General features: G+C 42.4%; 6 protein-coding genes across 6 annotated transcripts in view; all 6 read right to left on the reverse strand.

Annotated features, from left to right (window-relative positions):
• The window catches only part of LOC131907924 (MAP kinase-activated protein kinase 5-like), a 1,912-nt gene extending 913 nt beyond the window's left edge, over positions 1 to 999 (reverse strand). Inside the window, exon 1 of the mRNA XM_059258984.1 lies at positions 7 to 999. Within this exon, the coding sequence (XP_059114967.1) occupies positions 7 to 999 (993 nt within the window). The remainder of the gene's footprint in view (positions 1 to 6) is intronic.
• Positions 1,000 to 2,511: 1,512 nt separating this feature from the next.
• On the reverse strand, positions 2,512 to 3,963 carry LOC131908778 (MAP kinase-activated protein kinase 5-like). Its single transcript, XM_059259803.1, has one exon. It carries the CDS (start codon positions 3,961 to 3,963, stop codon positions 2,542 to 2,544), a length of 1,422 nt encoding a protein of 473 aa, XP_059115786.1. The 3' UTR covers positions 2,512 to 2,541.
• A 1,512-nt stretch (positions 3,964 to 5,475) lies between these two features.
• On the reverse strand, positions 5,476 to 6,927 carry LOC131908779 (MAP kinase-activated protein kinase 5-like). The gene has a single exon (XM_059259804.1). It carries the CDS (start codon positions 6,925 to 6,927, stop codon positions 5,506 to 5,508), a length of 1,422 nt encoding a protein of 473 aa, XP_059115787.1. The 3' UTR covers positions 5,476 to 5,505.
• A 1,512-nt stretch (positions 6,928 to 8,439) lies between these two features.
• LOC131908780 (MAP kinase-activated protein kinase 5-like) lies at positions 8,440 to 9,891 on the reverse strand. The gene has a single exon (XM_059259806.1). It carries the CDS (start codon positions 9,889 to 9,891, stop codon positions 8,470 to 8,472), a length of 1,422 nt encoding a protein of 473 aa, XP_059115789.1. The 3' UTR covers positions 8,440 to 8,469.
• A 1,512-nt stretch (positions 9,892 to 11,403) lies between these two features.
• LOC131908781 (MAP kinase-activated protein kinase 5-like) lies at positions 11,404 to 12,855 on the reverse strand. The gene has a single exon (XM_059259807.1). The coding sequence runs from the start codon at positions 12,853 to 12,855 to the stop codon at positions 11,434 to 11,436; it is 1,422 nt and encodes a 473-aa protein (XP_059115790.1). The 3' UTR covers positions 11,404 to 11,433.
• A 1,512-nt stretch (positions 12,856 to 14,367) lies between these two features.
• LOC131908782 (MAP kinase-activated protein kinase 5-like) lies at positions 14,368 to 15,819 on the reverse strand. Its single transcript, XM_059259808.1, has one exon. It carries the CDS (start codon positions 15,817 to 15,819, stop codon positions 14,398 to 14,400), a length of 1,422 nt encoding a protein of 473 aa, XP_059115791.1. The 3' UTR covers positions 14,368 to 14,397.
• Between the last annotated feature and the right edge of the window lie 2,772 nt (positions 15,820 to 18,591).

Here is an 18,591-nt window from a genome sequence, read left to right on the forward strand (position 1 = left end):
ATGAGCCTGCTGGATCCCCGCGACCACTGCCTTATCCATCATCAGCTGAGCAGAGGGCAGCACATTATCCAGAGCCTCCGTCGAGTTGAGCCAGGGATGGTCCAGCACTCCCTCAATGGTGAGTCTTTCCTCTGGTTTGACCTTTAGGAGCTTCCTCACAACATCTTTGGCCATCTCTGAGATCTGGCTCCATTCTTCTTCTGGAAACTTGAAACTTCCTTTCATGATCTTTCTCCGCATATCCTTTGGGATAGTCCGACTGTGGTGTTTGGAGTAAAAAGGAGGATATCCACACAGCATCACATAGATGATCACCCCTAGGGACCACAAGTCACAGCTCTTGTTGTAAGTGTAGGGCATTGGCGAGGTAGGTATGATGCCAGACTTCTCCTTCTGGTGCCTTCTCAGTGCTTCCAGTACCTGAGGTGCTACATAATAAGGTGTAAACTGGGGTGTCATCAAATCACCTTGGTCAACTTTAGCAAATCCAAAGTCACATAATTTCACAGGGCCGTCCAAAGAGCTATCCTTGAAAAGCAGATTTTCAGGCTTGAGATCTCTGTGCGCAATGTTTAGCAAGTGACAGTGCTGTAGAGCCAGGGCTATCTGCTTTGTTACTTGGCTGGCTTGCTTCTCTGTAAAGTGCCGGTGCTGCTTGATCCTGTGAAATAGCTCGCCTCCTTCCATCATCTCCATTACAATTAAGAGTCGAGCCCTGGGACTGGACTCGTGAGGAAACTGTACACTGTTAGCAAACACTTCAATAATCTGAACTATATTGGGGTGTGTGGCACACATCATGTGCAGACGCACCTCATTTCTAGCTTTTGGACAATCGAGAAGGATTTTCAGTGCAAACCGTTCTTGAGTAGACTTCTTCACACAGACTCTGACTGGACCGCTAATTCCCGCTCCCAGCTCCTGAGTCCAGTTGATACTATATTCTTCCAAAACGGAGGTTTCCTTGATAGCTTTCTCCATGTCGCTATCCTCCGACATGCTCCACAGGGCTCCCACAGCCTGGATCGGCAGAGGCTGCGCAGCTGTCCGGTCCCCTGGCAGCTGAGGAAGCAAAGGGCTCGGAGCTCGGGTCCCAGGGCTTTGGTTGGGCGCCAGATGTAGCATGAGTCTTAAAAGTTCTTATTAATAAAATCAAACCCGAGGCCAGTTATTGGGGTCAATGCTGGTAGATCAGAGAGACAGAACAAGCCACAGCTATCTCACCTTGCCAGTTCCTCAGCTGGTCCTGTTTCCTCAGACTGGAAGCCTCTGAGTCCTCATCTAGAAAGAATCTCAGCTGAACTGTGTTGCTCCAAAGCCTGAAAGCTTAACCAGCCAAATGCCTAACCAGCCAAATGCTGCTAGCCAAATGCTTCCAGTTTCTGGTCCTCACGCCTTATAAACCTTTCTGCTTTCTACCACCACTCCCTGGGATTAAAGGCTGCTTTCTGGGATTAAAGGCGTGAGTCACCATGCCTGGTTGTTTCCAATGCGGCCTTGAACTCACAGAGATCCAGAGGGATTTCTGTCTCTGGAATGCTAGGATTAAAGGCGTGTGCTAACATTTTCTAGCCTAAGTATCTTGTGGCTTTTCTTAAGTTTATTAAGGTACACAATATTTTGGGGAACACAATACCACCACATTTCCTCTCTTTTTGTCTAAAATTAAAAAAGTTTGTAACTAATACAAGAAAAACTATCTAATAAGTATATACAATATATACAGTCAAAAATTACATTAACCATGTCTAGTCCATTAACATTTGAGAGATTCAGATAAAAACTACATTATACATATTAACAATGTCCAGTCCAGTAACATCTGATAAACTCAGACCAAAAAATTTTCATTACTTATCTTATTTAAAACAAGTAGTTACTTTTAAAAAGTAGATTCCATAATCTTTCTTTTTATCTTATTATATCCATATTCTCTCTTTTTTCTTTTCATAATACATTCAGTAGTCTACTTTTTGTCATTTTTATATTTTCCCCTTTTCCTTCAGTGTAGATTCAGTGATCTATCTATTTATCCTATTATTTCTTTATCTTTTTTCTCAGAGTAGATTCAATGATCTATCTCATATCTTATTCTCTTTTTCTTTTTGCTTTCTAGGGGTGAAGATATCTTTAGGGAATCTTGAAAAGAAAAAATTTAGGTTAATTGTCAAGTCCTGTATCATTTGTCCAGTCTCTGCATAAAAGGAAAGTTCAGGGCTTGTCACAAGTCCTTTCTTGAGTAGTCTGTCAGGCTGGATCATCTCAGCTAGTCATCTCAAAATTGTCCTGACCAGTTTGTTGTCCAAAGTCGATCTTCCCTTGGTGATAATCAGCTTAATGGCTTTACCATAGTCCATGTGGAATCATTATTGTGGAGTCCTGTCGTCTTTTTGAAGATTTCAAAGTCACTGTTAGGCGTGGTCATGGTTCCCTGCGGACTTTTTTTGTTAAATGAAATTATGATTTATTAATTTACATAAAAATTACTTTTTACATTAAGGACTAATTTCTCCAATTGTTAAAAATAGTTTGAAGCTTTTACTACTGGGGCTCATGGGGACAGGTCTGCTCTTCGATCACTTGCTTCACAACCTCTGCCAGCTTCAGTCGGTCTACTTTATCTGTGAATCCACGACCATTCCAGCTGAAGCTCTGCAGAGCGTCCCTCAGGAGCTTGCACTCCTGGTTGTACTTCCAGGCTTCCTGCATTACTTCATTCAGTCTCTCATCTTCATTCTCTCCTTTACCAGCCTGGGGGAGGATACATTGGGCAATGACATCTCGAAGCTTTTCCAAGGCAATATTTGAATCCTCAGCTCCATTCTCATGATCGTGTATATAAATACCATCCTTTGGTTTGGTGCCAAGTAACTTCCTCTTTCTCAGGATGGGGTTGTTCACGGAGTGTAGGGGTTTGAGGTTAACCTTGAGGTCCTGGATCCTCATGTTGGCCAGCTGCTCGGCATGAGCCTGCTGGATCCCCGCGACCACTGCCTTATCCATCATCAGCTGAGCAGAGGGCAGCACATTATCCAGAGCCTCCGTCGAGTTGAGCCAGGGATGGTCCAGCACTCCCTCAATGGTGAGTCTTTCCTCTGGTTTGACCTTTAGGAGCTTCCTCACAACATCTTTGGCCATCTCTGAGATCTGGCTCCATTCTTCTTCTGGAAACTTGAAACTTCCTTTCATGATCTTTCTCCGCATATCCTTTGGGATAGTCCGACTGTGGTGTTTGGAGTAAAAAGGAGGATATCCACACAGCATCACATAGATGATCACCCCTAGGGACCACAAGTCACAGCTCTTGTTGTAAGTGTAGGGCATTGGCGAGGTAGGTATGATGCCAGACTTCTCCTTCTGGTGCCTTCTCAGTGCTTCCAGTACCTGAGGTGCTACATAATAAGGTGTAAACTGGGGTGTCATCAAATCACCTTGGTCAACTTTAGCAAATCCAAAGTCACATAATTTCACAGGGCCGTCCAAAGAGCTATCCTTGAAAAGCAGATTTTCAGGCTTGAGATCTCTGTGCGCAATGTTTAGCAAGTGACAGTGCTGTAGAGCCAGGGCTATCTGCTTTGTTACTTGGCTGGCTTGCTTCTCTGTAAAGTGCTGGTGCTGCTTGATCCTGTGAAATAGCTCGCCTCCTTCCATCATCTCCATTACAATTAAGAGTCGAGCCCTGGGACTGGACTCGTGAGGAAACTGTACACTGTTAGCAAACACTTCAATAATCTGAACTATATTGGGGTGTGTGGCACACATCATGTGCAGACGCACCTCATTTCTAGCTTTTGGACAATCGAGAAGGATTTTCAGTGCAAACCGTTCTTGAGTAGACTTCTTCACACAGACTCTGACTGGACCGCTAATTCCCGCTCCCAGCTCCTGAGTCCAGTTGATACTATATTCTTCCAAAACGGAGGTTTCCTTGATAGCTTTCTCCATGTCGCTATCCTCCGACATGCTCCACAGGGCTCCCACAGCCTGGATCGGCAGAGGCTGCGCAGCTGTCCGGTCCCCTGGCAGCTGAGGAAGCAAAGGGCTCGGAGCTCGGGTCCCAGGGCTTTGGTTGGGCGCCAGATGTAGCATGAGTCTTAAAAGTTCTTATTAATAAAATCAAACCCGAGGCCAGTTATTGGGGTCAATGCTGGTAGATCAGAGAGACAGAACAAGCCACAGCTATCTCACCTTGCCAGTTCCTCAGCTGGTCCTGTTTCCTCAGACTGGAAGCCTCTGAGTCCTCATCTAGAAAGAATCTCAGCTGAACTGTGTTGCTCCAAAGCCTGAAAGCTTAACCAGCCAAATGCCTAACCAGCCAAATGCTGCTAGCCAAATGCTTCCAGTTTCTGGTCCTCACGCCTTATAAACCTTTCTGCTTTCTACCACCACTCCCTGGGATTAAAGGCTGCTTTCTGGGATTAAAGGCGTGAGTCACCATGCCTGGTTGTTTCCAATGCGGCCTTGAACTCACAGAGATCCAGAGGGATTTCTGTCTCTGGAATGCTAGGATTAAAGGCGTGTGCTAACATTTTCTAGCCTAAGTATCTTGTGGCTTTTCTTAAGTTTATTAAGGTACACAATATTTTGGGGAACACAATACCACCACATTTCCTCTCTTTTTGTCTAAAATTTAAAAAGTTTGTAACTAATACAAGAAAAACTATCTAATAAGTATATACAATATATACAGTCAAAAATTACATTAACCATGTCTAGTCCATTAACATTTGAGAGATTCAGATAAAAACTACATTATACATATTAACAATGTCCAGTCCAGTAACATCTGATAAACTCAGACCAAAAAATTTTCATTACTTATCTTATTTAAAACAAGTAGTTACTTTTAAAAAGTAGATTCCATAATCTTTCTTTTTATCTTATTATATCCATATTCTCTCTTTTTTCTTTTCATAATACATTCAGTAGTCTACTTTTTGTCATTTTTATATTTTCCCCTTTTCCTTCAGTGTAGATTCAGTGATCTATCTATTTATCCTATTATTTCTTTATCTTTTTTCTCAGAGTAGATTCAATGATCTATCTCATATCTTATTCTCTTTTTCTTTTTGCTTTCTAGGGGTGAAGATATCTTTAGGGAATCTTGAAAAGAAAAAATTTAGGTTAATTGTCAAGTCCTGTATCATTTGTCCAGTCTCTGCATAAAAGGAAAGTTCAGGGCTTGTCACAAGTCCTTTCTTGAGTAGTCTGTCAGGCTGGATCATCTCAGCTAGTCATCTCAAAATTGTCCTGACCAGTTTGTTGTCCAAAGTCGATCTTCCCTTGGTGATAATCAGCTTAATGGCTTTACCATAGTCCATGTGGAATCATTATTGTGGAGTCCTGTCGTCTTTTTGAAGATTTCAAAGTCACTGTTAGGCGTGGTCATGGTTCCCTGCGGACTTTTTTTGTTAAATGAAATTATGATTTATTAATTTACATAAAAATTACTTTTTACATTAAGGACTAATTTCTCCAATTGTTAAAAATAGTTTGAAGCTTTTACTACTGGGGCTCATGGGGACAGGTCTGCTCTTCGATCACTTGCTTCACAACCTCTGCCAGCTTCAGTCGGTCTACTTTATCTGTGAATCCACGACCATTCCAGCTGAAGCTCTGCAGAGCGTCCCTCAGGAGCTTGCACTCCTGGTTGTACTTCCAGGCTTCCTGCATTACTTCATTCAGTCTCTCATCTTCATTCTCTCCTTTACCAGCCTGGGGGAGGATACATTGGGCAATGACATCTCGAAGCTTTTCCAAGGCAATATTTGAATCCTCAGCTCCATTCTCATGATCGTGTATATAAATACCATCCTTTGGTTTGGTGCCAAGTAACTTCCTCTTTCTCAGGATGGGGTTGTTCACGGAGTGTAGGGGTTTGAGGTTAACCTTGAGGTCCTGGATCCTCATGTTGGCCAGCTGCTCGGCATGAGCCTGCTGGATCCCCGCGACCACTGCCTTATCCATCATCAGCTGAGCAGAGGGCAGCACATTATCCAGAGCCTCCGTCGAGTTGAGCCAGGGATGGTCCAGCACTCCCTCAATGGTGAGTCTTTCCTCTGGTTTGACCTTTAGGAGCTTCCTCACAACATCTTTGGCCATCTCTGAGATCTGGCTCCATTCTTCTTCTGGAAACTTGAAACTTCCTTTCATGATCTTTCTCCGCATATCCTTTGGGATAGTCCGACTGTGGTGTTTGGAGTAAAAAGGAGGATATCCACACAGCATCACATAGATGATCACCCCTAGGGACCACAAGTCACAGCTCTTGTTGTAAGTGTAGGGCATTGGCGAGGTAGGTATGATGCCAGACTTCTCCTTCTGGTGCCTTCTCAGTGCTTCCAGTACCTGAGGTGCTACATAATAAGGTGTAAACTGGGGTGTCATCAAATCACCTTGGTCAACTTTAGCAAATCCAAAGTCACATAATTTCACAGGGCCGTCCAAAGAGCTATCCTTGAAAAGCAGATTTTCAGGCTTGAGATCTCTGTGCGCAATGTTTAGCAAGTGACAGTGCTGTAGAGCCAGGGCTATCTGCTTTGTTACTTGGCTGGCTTGCTTCTCTGTAAAGTGCCGGTGCTGCTTGATCCTGTGAAATAGCTCGCCTCCTTCCATCATCTCCATTACAATTAAGAGTCGAGCCCTGGGACTGGACTCGTGAGGAAACTGTACACTGTTAGCAAACACTTCAATAATCTGAACTATATTGGGGTGTGTGGCACACATCATGTGCAGACGCACCTCATTTCTAGCTTTTGGACAATCGAGAAGGATTTTCAGTGCAAACCGTTCTTGAGTAGACTTCTTCACACAGACTCTGACTGGACCGCTAATTCCCGCTCCCAGCTCCTGAGTCCAGTTGATACTATATTCTTCCAAAACGGAGGTTTCCTTGATAGCTTTCTCCATGTCGCTATCCTCCGACATGCTCCACAGGGCTCCCACAGCCTGGATCGGCAGAGGCTGCGCAGCTGTCCGGTCCCCTGGCAGCTGAGGAAGCAAAGGGCTCGGAGCTCGGGTCCCAGGGCTTTGGTTGGGCGCCAGATGTAGCATGAGTCTTAAAAGTTCTTATTAATAAAATCAAACCCGAGGCCAGTTATTGGGGTCAATGCTGGTAGATCAGAGAGACAGAACAAGCCACAGCTATCTCACCTTGCCAGTTCCTCAGCTGGTCCTGTTTCCTCAGACTGGAAGCCTCTGAGTCCTCATCTAGAAAGAATCTCAGCTGAACTGTGTTGCTCCAAAGCCTGAAAGCTTAACCAGCCAAATGCCTAACCAGCCAAATGCTGCTAGCCAAATGCTTCCAGTTTCTGGTCCTCACGCCTTATAAACCTTTCTGCTTTCTACCACCACTCCCTGGGATTAAAGGCTGCTTTCTGGGATTAAAGGCGTGAGTCACCATGCCTGGTTGTTTCCAATGCGGCCTTGAACTCACAGAGATCCAGAGGGATTTCTGTCTCTGGAATGCTAGGATTAAAGGCGTGTGCTAACATTTTCTAGCCTAAGTATCTTGTGGCTTTTCTTAAGTTTATTAAGGTACACAATATTTTGGGGAACACAATACCACCACATTTCCTCTCTTTTTGTCTAAAATTAAAAAAGTTTGTAACTAATACAAGAAAAACTATCTAATAAGTATATACAATATATACAGTCAAAAATTACATTAACCATGTCTAGTCCATTAACATTTGAGAGATTCAGATAAAAACTACATTATACATATTAACAATGTCCAGTCCAGTAACATCTGATAAACTCAGACCAAAAAATTTTCATTACTTATCTTATTTAAAACAAGTAGTTACTTTTAAAAAGTAGATTCCATAATCTTTCTTTTTATCTTATTATATCCATATTCTCTCTTTTTTCTTTTCATAATACATTCAGTAGTCTACTTTTTGTCATTTTTATATTTTCCCCTTTTCCTTCAGTGTAGATTCAGTGATCTATCTATTTATCCTATTATTTCTTTATCTTTTTTCTCAGAGTAGATTCAATGATCTATCTCATATCTTATTCTCTTTTTCTTTTTGCTTTCTAGGGGTGAAGATATCTTTAGGGAATCTTGAAAAGAAAAAATTTAGGTTAATTGTCAAGTCCTGTATCATTTGTCCAGTCTCTGCATAAAAGGAAAGTTCAGGGCTTGTCACAAGTCCTTTCTTGAGTAGTCTGTCAGGCTGGATCATCTCAGCTAGTCATCTCAAAATTGTCCTGACCAGTTTGTTGTCCAAAGTCGATCTTCCCTTGGTGATAATCAGCTTAATGGCTTTACCATAGTCCATGTGGAATCATTATTGTGGAGTCCTGTCGTCTTTTTGAAGATTTCAAAGTCACTGTTAGGCGTGGTCATGGTTCCCTGCAGACTTTTTTTGTTAAATGAAATTATGATTTATTAATTTACATAAAAATTACTTTTTACATTAAGGACTAATTTCTCCAATTGTTAAAAATAGTTTGAAGCTTTTACTACTGGGGCTCATGGGGACAGGTCTGCTCTTCGATCACTTGCTTCACAACCTCTGCCAGCTTCAGTCGGTCTACTTTATCTGTGAATCCACGACCATTCCAGCTGAAGCTCTGCAGAGCGTCCCTCAGGAGCTTGCACTCCTGGTTGTACTTCCAGGCTTCCTGCATTACTTCATTCAGTCTCTCATCTTCATTCTCTCCTTTACCAGCCTGGGGGAGGATACATTGGGCAATGACATCTCGAAGCTTTTCCAAGGCAATATTTGAATCCTCAGCTCCATTCTCATGATCGTGTATATAAATACCATCCTTTGGTTTGGTGCCAAGTAACTTCCTCTTTCTCAGGATGGGGTTGTTCACGGAGTGTAGGGGTTTGAGGTTAACCTTGAGGTCCTGGATCCTCATGTTGGCCAGCTGCTCGGCATGAGCCTGCTGGATCCCCGCGACCACTGCCTTATCCATCATCAGCTGAGCAGAGGGCAGCACATTATCCAGAGCCTCCGTCGAGTTGAGCCAGGGATGGTCCAGCACTCCCTCAATGGTGAGTCTTTCCTCTGGTTTGACCTTTAGGAGCTTCCTCACAACATCTTTGGCCATCTCTGAGATCTGGCTCCATTCTTCTTCTGGAAACTTGAAACTTCCTTTCATGATCTTTCTCCGCATATCCTTTGGGATAGTCCGACTGTGGTGTTTGGAGTAAAAAGGAGGATATCCACACAGCATCACATAGATGATCACCCCTAGGGACCACAAGTCACAGCTCTTGTTGTAAGTGTAGGGCATTGGCGAGGTAGGTATGATGCCAGACTTCTCCTTCTGGTGCCTTCTCAGTGCTTCCAGTACCTGAGGTGCTACATAATAAGGTGTAAACTGGGGTGTCATCAAATCACCTTGGTCAACTTTAGCAAATCCAAAGTCACATAATTTCACAGGGCCGTCCAAAGAGCTATCCTTGAAAAGCAGATTTTCAGGCTTGAGATCTCTGTGCGCAATGTTTAGCAAGTGACAGTGCTGTAGAGCCAGGGCTATCTGCTTTGTTACTTGGCTGGCTTGCTTCTCTGTAAAGTGCCGGTGCTGCTTGATCCTGTGAAATAGCTCGCCTCCTTCCATCATCTCCATTACAATTAAGAGTCGAGCCCTGGGACTGGACTCGTGAGGAAACTGTACACTGTTAGCAAACACTTCAATAATCTGAACTATATTGGGGTGTGTGGCACACATCATGTGCAGACGCACCTCATTTCTAGCTTTTGGACAATCGAGAAGGATTTTCAGTGCAAACCGTTCTTGAGTAGACTTCTTCACACAGACTCTGACTGGACCGCTAATTCCCGCTCCCAGCTCCTGAGTCCAGTTGATACTATATTCTTCCAAAACGGAGGTTTCCTTGATAGCTTTCTCCATGTCGCTATCCTCCGACATGCTCCACAGGGCTCCCACAGCCTGGATCGGCAGAGGCTGCGCAGCTGTCCGGTCCCCTGGCAGCTGAGGAAGCAAAGGGCTCGGAGCTCGGGTCCCAGGGCTTTGGTTGGGCGCCAGATGTAGCATGAGTCTTAAAAGTTCTTATTAATAAAATCAAACCCGAGGCCAGTTATTGGGGTCAATGCTGGTAGATCAGAGAGACAGAACAAGCCACAGCTATCTCACCTTGCCAGTTCCTCAGCTGGTCCTGTTTCCTCAGACTGGAAGCCTCTGAGTCCTCATCTAGAAAGAATCTCAGCTGAACTGTGTTGCTCCAAAGCCTGAAAGCTTAACCAGCCAAATGCCTAACCAGCCAAATGCTGCTAGCCAAATGCTTCCAGTTTCTGGTCCTCACGCCTTATAAACCTTTCTGCTTTCTACCACCACTCCCTGGGATTAAAGGCTGCTTTCTGGGATTAAAGGCGTGAGTCACCATGCCTGGTTGTTTCCAATGCGGCCTTGAACTCACAGAGATCCAGAGGGATTTCTGTCTCTGGAATGCTAGGATTAAAGGCGTGTGCTAACATTTTCTAGCCTAAGTATCTTGTGGCTTTTCTTAAGTTTATTAAGGTACACAATATTTTGGGGAACACAATACCACCACATTTCCTCTCTTTTTGTCTAAAATTAAAAAAGTTTGTAACTAATACAAGAAAAACTATCTAATAAGTATATACAATATATACAGTCAAAAATTACATTAACCATGTCTAGTCCATTAACATTTGAGAGATTCAGATAAAAACTACATTATACATATTAACAATGTCCAGTCCAGTAACATCTGATAAACTCAGACCAAAAAATTTTCATTACTTATCTTATTTAAAACAAGTAGTTACTTTTAAAAAGTAGATTCCATAATCTTTCTTTTTATCTTATTATATCCATATTCTCTCTTTTTTCTTTTCATAATACATTCAGTAGTCTACTTTTTGTCATTTTTATATTTTCCCCTTTTCCTTCAGTGTAGATTCAGTGATCTATCTATTTATCCTATTATTTCTTTATCTTTTTTCTCAGAGTAGATTCAATGATCTATCTCATATCTTATTCTCTTTTTCTTTTTGCTTTCTAGGGGTGAAGATATCTTTAGGGAATCTTGAAAAGAAAAAATTTAGGTTAATTGTCAAGTCCTGTATCATTTGTCCAGTCTCTGCATAAAAGGAAAGTTCAGGGCTTGTCACAAGTCCTTTCTTGAGTAGTCTGTCAGGCTGGATCATCTCAGCTAGTCATCTCAAAATTGTCCTGACCAGTTTGTTGTCCAAAGTCGATCTTCCCTTGGTGATAATCAGCTTAATGGCTTTACCATAGTCCATGTGGAATCATTATTGTGGAGTCCTGTCGTCTTTTTGAAGATTTCAAAGTCACTGTTAGGCGTGGTCATGGTTCCCTGCGGACTTTTTTTGTTAAATGAAATTATGATTTATTAATTTACATAAAAATTACTTTTTACATTAAGGACTAATTTCTCCAATTGTTAAAAATAGTTTGAAGCTTTTACTACTGGGGCTCATGGGGACAGGTCTGCTCTTCGATCACTTGCTTCACAACCTCTGCCAGCTTCAGTCGGTCTACTTTATCTGTGAATCCACGACCATTCCAGCTGAAGCTCTGCAGAGCGTCCCTCAGGAGCTTGCACTCCTGGTTGTACTTCCAGGCTTCCTGCATTACTTCATTCAGTCTCTCATCTTCATTCTCTCCTTTACCAGCCTGGGGGAGGATACATTGGGCAATGACATCTCGAAGCTTTTCCAAGGCAATATTTGAATCCTCAGCTCCATTCTCATGATCGTGTATATAAATACCATCCTTTGGTTTGGTGCCAAGTAACTTCCTCTTTCTCAGGATGGGGTTGTTCACGGAGTGTAGGGGTTTGAGGTTAACCTTGAGGTCCTGGATCCTCATGTTGGCCAGCTGCTCGGCATGAGCCTGCTGGATCCCCGCGACCACTGCCTTATCCATCATCAGCTGAGCAGAGGGCAGCACATTATCCAGAGCCTCCGTCGAGTTGAGCCAGGGATGGTCCAGCACTCCCTCAATGGTGAGTCTTTCCTCTGGTTTGACCTTTAGGAGCTTCCTCACAACATCTTTGGCCATCTCTGAGATCTGGCTCCATTCTTCTTCTGGAAACTTGAAACTTCCTTTCATGATCTTTCTCCGCATATCCTTTGGGATAGTCCGACTGTGGTGTTTGGAGTAAAAAGGAGGATATCCACACAGCATCACATAGATGATCACCCCTAGGGACCACAAGTCACAGCTCTTGTTGTAAGTGTAGGGCATTGGCGAGGTAGGTATGATGCCAGACTTCTCCTTCTGGTGCCTTCTCAGTGCTTCCAGTACCTGAGGTGCTACATAATAAGGTGTAAACTGGGGTGTCATCAAATCACCTTGGTCAACTTTAGCAAATCCAAAGTCACATAATTTCACAGGGCCGTCCAAAGAGCTATCCTTGAAAAGCAGATTTTCAGGCTTGAGATCTCTGTGCGCAATGTTTAGCAAGTGACAGTGCTGTAGAGCCAGGGCTATCTGCTTTGTTACTTGGCTGGCTTGCTTCTCTGTAAAGTGCCGGTGCTGCTTGATCCTGTGAAATAGCTCGCCTCCTTCCATCATCTCCATTACAATTAAGAGTCGAGCCCTGGGACTGGACTCGTGAGGAAACTGTACACTGTTAGCAAACACTTCAATAATCTGAACTATATTGGGGTGTGTGGCACACATCATGTGCAGACGCACCTCATTTCTAGCTTTTGGACAATCGAGAAGGATTTTCAGTGCAAACCGTTCTTGAGTAGACTTCTTCACACAGACTCTGACTGGACCGCTAATTCCCGCTCCCAGCTCCTGAGTCCAGTTGATACTATATTCTTCCAAAACGGAGGTTTCCTTGATAGCTTTCTCCATGTCGCTATCCTCCGACATGCTCCACAGGGCTCCCACAGCCTGGATCGGCAGAGGCTGCGCAGCTGTCCGGTCCCCTGGCAGCTGAGGAAGCAAAGGGCTCGGAGCTCGGGTCCCAGGGCTTTGGTTGGGCGCCAGATGTAGCATGAGTCTTAAAAGTTCTTATTAATAAAATCAAACCCGAGGCCAGTTATTGGGGTCAATGCTGGTAGATCAGAGAGACAGAACAAGCCACAGCTATCTCACCTTGCCAGTTCCTCAGCTGGTCCTGTTTCCTCAGACTGGAAGCCTCTGAGTCCTCATCTAGAAAGAATCTCAGCTGAACTGTGTTGCTCCAAAGCCTGAAAGCTTAACCAGCCAAATGCCTAACCAGCCAAATGCTGCTAGCCAAATGCTTCCAGTTTCTGGTCCTCACGCCTTATAAACCTTTCTGCTTTCTACCACCACTCCCTGGGATTAAAGGCTGCTTTCTGGGATTAAAGGCGTGAGTCACCATGCCTGGTTGTTTCCAATGCGGCCTTGAACTCACAGAGATCCAGAGGGATTTCTGTCTCTGGAATGCTAGGATTAAAGGCGTGTGCTAACATTTTCTAGCCTAAGTATCTTGTGGCTTTTCTTAAGTTTATTAAGGTACACAATATTTTGGGGAACACAATACCACCACATTTCCTCTCTTTTTGTCTAAAATTTAAAAAGTTTGTAACTAATACAAGAAAAACTATCTAATAAGTATATACAATATATACAGTCAAAAATTACATTAACCATGTCTAGTCCATTAACATTTGAGAGATTCAGATAAAAACTACATTATACATATTAACAATGTCCAGTCCAGTAACATCTGATAAACTCAGACCAAAAAATTTTCATTACTTATCTTATTTAAAACAAGTAGTTACTTTTAAAAAGTAGATTCCATAATCTTTCTTTTTATCTTATTATATCCATATTCTCTCTTTTTTCTTTTCATAATACATTCAGTAGTCTACTTTTTGTCATTTTTATATTTTCCCCTTTTCCTTCAGTGTAGATTCAGTGATCTATCTATTTATCCTATTATTTCTTTATCTTTTTTCTCAGAGTAGATTCAATGATCTATCTCATATCTTATTCTCTTTTTCTTTTTGCTTTCTAGGGGTGAAGATATCTTTAGGGAATCTTGAAAAGAAAAAATTTAGGTTAATTGTCAAGTCCTGTATCATTTGTCCAGTCTCTGCATAAAAGGAAAGTTCAGGGCTTGTCACAAGTCCTTTCTTGAGTAGTCTGTCAGGCTGGATCATCTCAGCTAGTCATCTCAAAATTGTCCTGACCAGTTTGTTGTCCAAAGTCGATCTTCCCTTGGTGATAATCAGCTTAATGGCTTTACCATAGTCCATGTGGAATCATTATTGTGGAGTCCTGTCGTCTTTTTGAAGATTTCAAAGTCACTGTTAGGCGTGGTCATGGTTCCCTGCAGACTTTTTTTGTTAAATGAAATTATGATTTATTAATTTACATAAAAATTACTTTTTACATTAAGGACTAATTTCTCCAATTGTTAAAAATAGTTTGAAGCTTTTACTACTGGGGCTCATGGGGACAGGTCTGCTCTTCGATCACTTGCTTCACAACCTCTGCCAGCTTCAGTCGGTCTACTTTATCTGTGAATCCACGACCATTCCAGCTGAAGCTCTGCAGAGCGTCCCTCAGGAGCTTGCACTCCTGGTTGTACTTCCAGGCTTCCTGCATTACTTCATTCAGTCTCTCATCTTCATTCTCTCCTTTACCAGCCTGGGGGAGGATACATTGGGCAATGACATCTCGAAGCTTTTCCAAGGCAATATTTGAATCCTCAGCTCCATTCTCATGATCGTGTATATAAATACCATCCTTTGGTTTGGTGCCAAGTAACTTCCTCTTTCTCAGGATGGGGTTGTTCACGGAGTGTAGGGGTTTGAGGTTAACCTTGAGGTCCTGGATCCTCATGTTGGCCAGCTGCTCGGCATGAGCCTGCTGGATCCCCGCGACCACTGCCTTATCCATCATCAGCTGAGCAGAGGGCAGCACATTATCCAGAGCCTCCGTCGAGTTGAGCCAGGGATGGTCCAGCACTCCCTCAATGGTGAGTCTTTCCTCTGGTTTGACCTTTAGGAGCTTCCTCACAACATCTTTGGCCATCTCTGAGATCTGGCTCCATTCTTCTTCTGGAAACTTGAAACTTCCTTTCATGATCTTTCTCCGCATATCCTTTGGGATAGTCCGACTGTGGTGTTTGGAGTAAAAAGGAGGATATCCACACAGCATCACATAGATGATCACCCCTAGGGACCACAAGTCACAGCTCTTGTTGTAAGTGTAGGGCATTGGCGAGGTAGGTATGATGCCAGACTTCTCCTTCTGGTGCCTTCTCAGTGCTTCCAGTACCTGAGGTGCTACATAATAAGGTGTAAACTGGGGTGTCATCAAATCACCTTGGTCAACTTTAGCAAATCCAAAGTCACATAATTTCACAGGGCCGTCCAAAGAGCTATCCTTGAAAAGCAGATTTTCAGGCTTGAGATCTCTGTGCGCAATGTTTAGCAAGTGACAGTGCTGTAGAGCCAGGGCTATCTGCTTTGTTACTTGGCTGGCTTGCTTCTCTGTAAAGTGCCGGTGCTGCTTGATCCTGTGAAATAGCTCGCCTCCTTCCATCATCTCCATTACAATTAAGAGTCGAGCCCTGGGACTGGACTCGTGAGGAAACTGTACACTGTTAGCAAACACTTCAATAATCTGAACTATATTGGGGTGTGTGGCACACATCATGTGCAGACGCACCTCATTTCTAGCTTTTGGACAATCGAGAAGGATTTTCAGTGCAAACCGTTCTTGAGTAGACTTCTTCACACAGACTCTGACTGGACCGCTAATTCCCGCTCCCAGCTCCTGAGTCCAGTTGATACTATATTCTTCCAAAACGGAGGTTTCCTTGATAGCTTTCTCCATGTCGCTATCCTCCGACATGCTCCACAGGGCTCCCACAGCCTGGATCGGCAGAGGCTGCGCAGCTGTCCGGTCCCCTGGCAGCTGAGGAAGCAAAGGGCTCGGAGCTCGGGTCCCAGGGCTTTGGTTGGGCGCCAGATGTAGCATGAGTCTTAAAAGTTCTTATTAATAAAATCAAACCCGAGGCCAGTTATTGGGGTCAATGCTGGTAGATCAGAGAGACAGAACAAGCCACAGCTATCTCACCTTGCCAGTTCCTCAGCTGGTCCTGTTTCCTCAGACTGGAAGCCTCTGAGTCCTCATCTAGAAAGAATCTCAGCTGAACTGTGTTGCTCCAAAGCCTGAAAGCTTAACCAGCCAAATGCCTAACCAGCCAAATGCTGCTAGCCAAATGCTTCCAGTTTCTGGTCCTCACGCCTTATAAACCTTTCTGCTTTCTACCACCACTCCCTGGGATTAAAGGCTGCTTTCTGGGATTAAAGGCGTGAGTCACCATGCCTGGTTGTTTCCAATGCGGCCTTGAACTCACAGAGATCCAGAGGGATTTCTGTCTCTGGAATGCTAGGATTAAAGGCGTGTGCTAACATTTTCTAGCCTAAGTATCTTGTGGCTTTTCTGTTCTCTGACCCCAGATAAGTTTATTAAGGTACACAATATTTTGGGGAACACAATACCACCACATTTATCTATATAAATTATATTATATATAAATGGTATATTATATATATATGGTTGATTACCAAGATTAGTAATTTAATAAAGCAAATTTCTTTATTAAATAATAAAAGTTGCATGTGGAATCTGTATATCCTTTACTATGAAGCTTGTTAATAAGGTAAACCTGTTATGTAGTACATAACACCCATATAACAGTCCTATAGAGATAAGGTTTATATCTTAGCAGAAGTTTTAGGCAATTAAACCAATGGTCTAATCTTCCTAGCTGCTCTGCCTTGCTCTTTTTTTTCCCTGCCACAGTCAAGTGGCTCTCCTGATATAGGAAAGAAACTTTCCAACTCCAGAGCCAGCTTTTCAACAGAGCAAAACAACATAAAAGAGTATTTCAAGATTACCCACACCCAAAAGACATTTGGGTCCTGCTAAACTGAATTCAGTGACCAGAAAGCTCAGAGATGAGGGATTCTGAGCCCTGGCCATCCAAGCAGCAATGGCAAGCAGCAGTGGTGAGAGATGTTCCTGTAGAGGAGGAACCTGGGGGGCTGACCTTACTCTGATGAGGCAGAGTAGAGCAGTCACTCCAATACTGTCCACAGCTTGGGTAGACTCTGGCAGCAGGTATGGCATGGGACAATTTTTTCCAGTGGTTAGTGTTACCACAATCCAGGTGGAATAGGTGGGGCCCTATTATCTTCTTTGGAGACCTTAGAGTTGCTGCTAGGAGCTGGGATCTCTGTTTGTCATAGTAAGCTTTTTCTGTTAAATATTTTAAATGCCACATGCAGTAGATTTCTGAAAAGTTTTAGGGCTGCCTATTAGTTATACCTGGTTTTAAATACACTTTAATTTTTTTTTTAGTTTCTTGTTCTAAATTTAACCTTGAAAACATATACAGGAGGCTAAATAAAGCTTGTTCCTGTAAATGAATTATATTTATAAGGAATTTGATTGTTTATAAGGTTACTAGTAATCTGCATGTCTTAATTATCTGTAACAGTTTAAAATTTAGTGGCTTTTGTAATATTAGGATTTTACAGTTTTATCCCTGTTAAGTTTAGCATTAAAAATTATAATTGTTGAATTGAAGATGTTTTTGTATCAATATAAAACTTGAACTCATATATACAGTTCATAGGGAGACTGGCAATTTAACTTTTCATAGTGAACCATTGCAGATTATTATTATTATTCCTGTATGACCCAGTTTATCAAAAATAGCTAAAGACTAACAAAGTTAGCAAAGACAAAGAGGTTAGACATACTTCTGTTTAGGATATTTTGTATAATGATACATATAATGGATGTTGTTATCATATTGCACCATACATTTCTACCTCTGATTAAGATATTTTGTATATGGTCACAAATTCGAGGTCATTGTCCTTATACTGTACATCTGTTTACAGATTGTTTAGTTTTATAATGTGAAGCCTTAGTCTTAGTCTTTACTCTATTTAGATTGATAAGAATTACAGGTCAATAGCCACTCATGCTTGTCATATGTATAGTTATATAATTATATTTATTTAATTATATGTAATACATAATTATATATTTAATTATATATAATTGTATAGTTATATAGTTATATAATTATAGTTAGGTTTTCTAGATATACAAATATATATGTATATATATATATATATCAGATGGATAATCTTCAAACACTTCATAGACCTAGAGAATATGGTACTTAAATGCTTTAATAACTTAGAATTTTGTTGACATGAGACACAATTGCTCCTGGCAACACTGATACTGGGCATAGAAGACACTCCATATGGAATTTGTCGTCTTCTTGGCAAAAATGGCCTGCTGGGCAAAGAACTGCGCTTGCCTTGGCTGCTGACAATAAGCATGCTGTCCATCTGGATGTGTAGGACACAAAGAAAAGCAACTGCTGAATCTTGCCAAGACAGGGTAGGACAGTCTTTCAAAATTTCCTGCTCCTGATAATGGTCTCTCAGATATTCTAGACCTGTAGCCAAAAGTGGATGCCCCAACATTGCAGAGAAACATTGGGTGACTGTCCAGGTAGCCAGCTCTTTGTCATGTCTTTCAATTTTTCAGAAGTTGCTTGCTTGCACTTCCTGTTCACTCAGGTAATATTCTCAG

The sequence above is a fragment of the Peromyscus eremicus genome, chromosome 4 (assembly GCF_949786415.1).
Source record: "Peromyscus eremicus chromosome 4, PerEre_H2_v1, whole genome shotgun sequence".
Taxonomy (NCBI): Eukaryota; Metazoa; Chordata; class Mammalia; order Rodentia; family Cricetidae; genus Peromyscus; species Peromyscus eremicus.

Coding starts and splice junctions, on each gene's coding strand:
- LOC131908778 (XM_059259803.1), bottom strand. CDS start 3,963: ATGTCGGAGGATAGCGACATGGAGAAAGCTATCAAGGAAACCTCCGTT.
- LOC131908779 (XM_059259804.1), bottom strand. CDS start 6,927: ATGTCGGAGGATAGCGACATGGAGAAAGCTATCAAGGAAACCTCCGTT.
- LOC131908780 (XM_059259806.1), bottom strand. CDS start 9,891: ATGTCGGAGGATAGCGACATGGAGAAAGCTATCAAGGAAACCTCCGTT.
- LOC131908781 (XM_059259807.1), bottom strand. CDS start 12,855: ATGTCGGAGGATAGCGACATGGAGAAAGCTATCAAGGAAACCTCCGTT.
- LOC131908782 (XM_059259808.1), bottom strand. CDS start 15,819: ATGTCGGAGGATAGCGACATGGAGAAAGCTATCAAGGAAACCTCCGTT.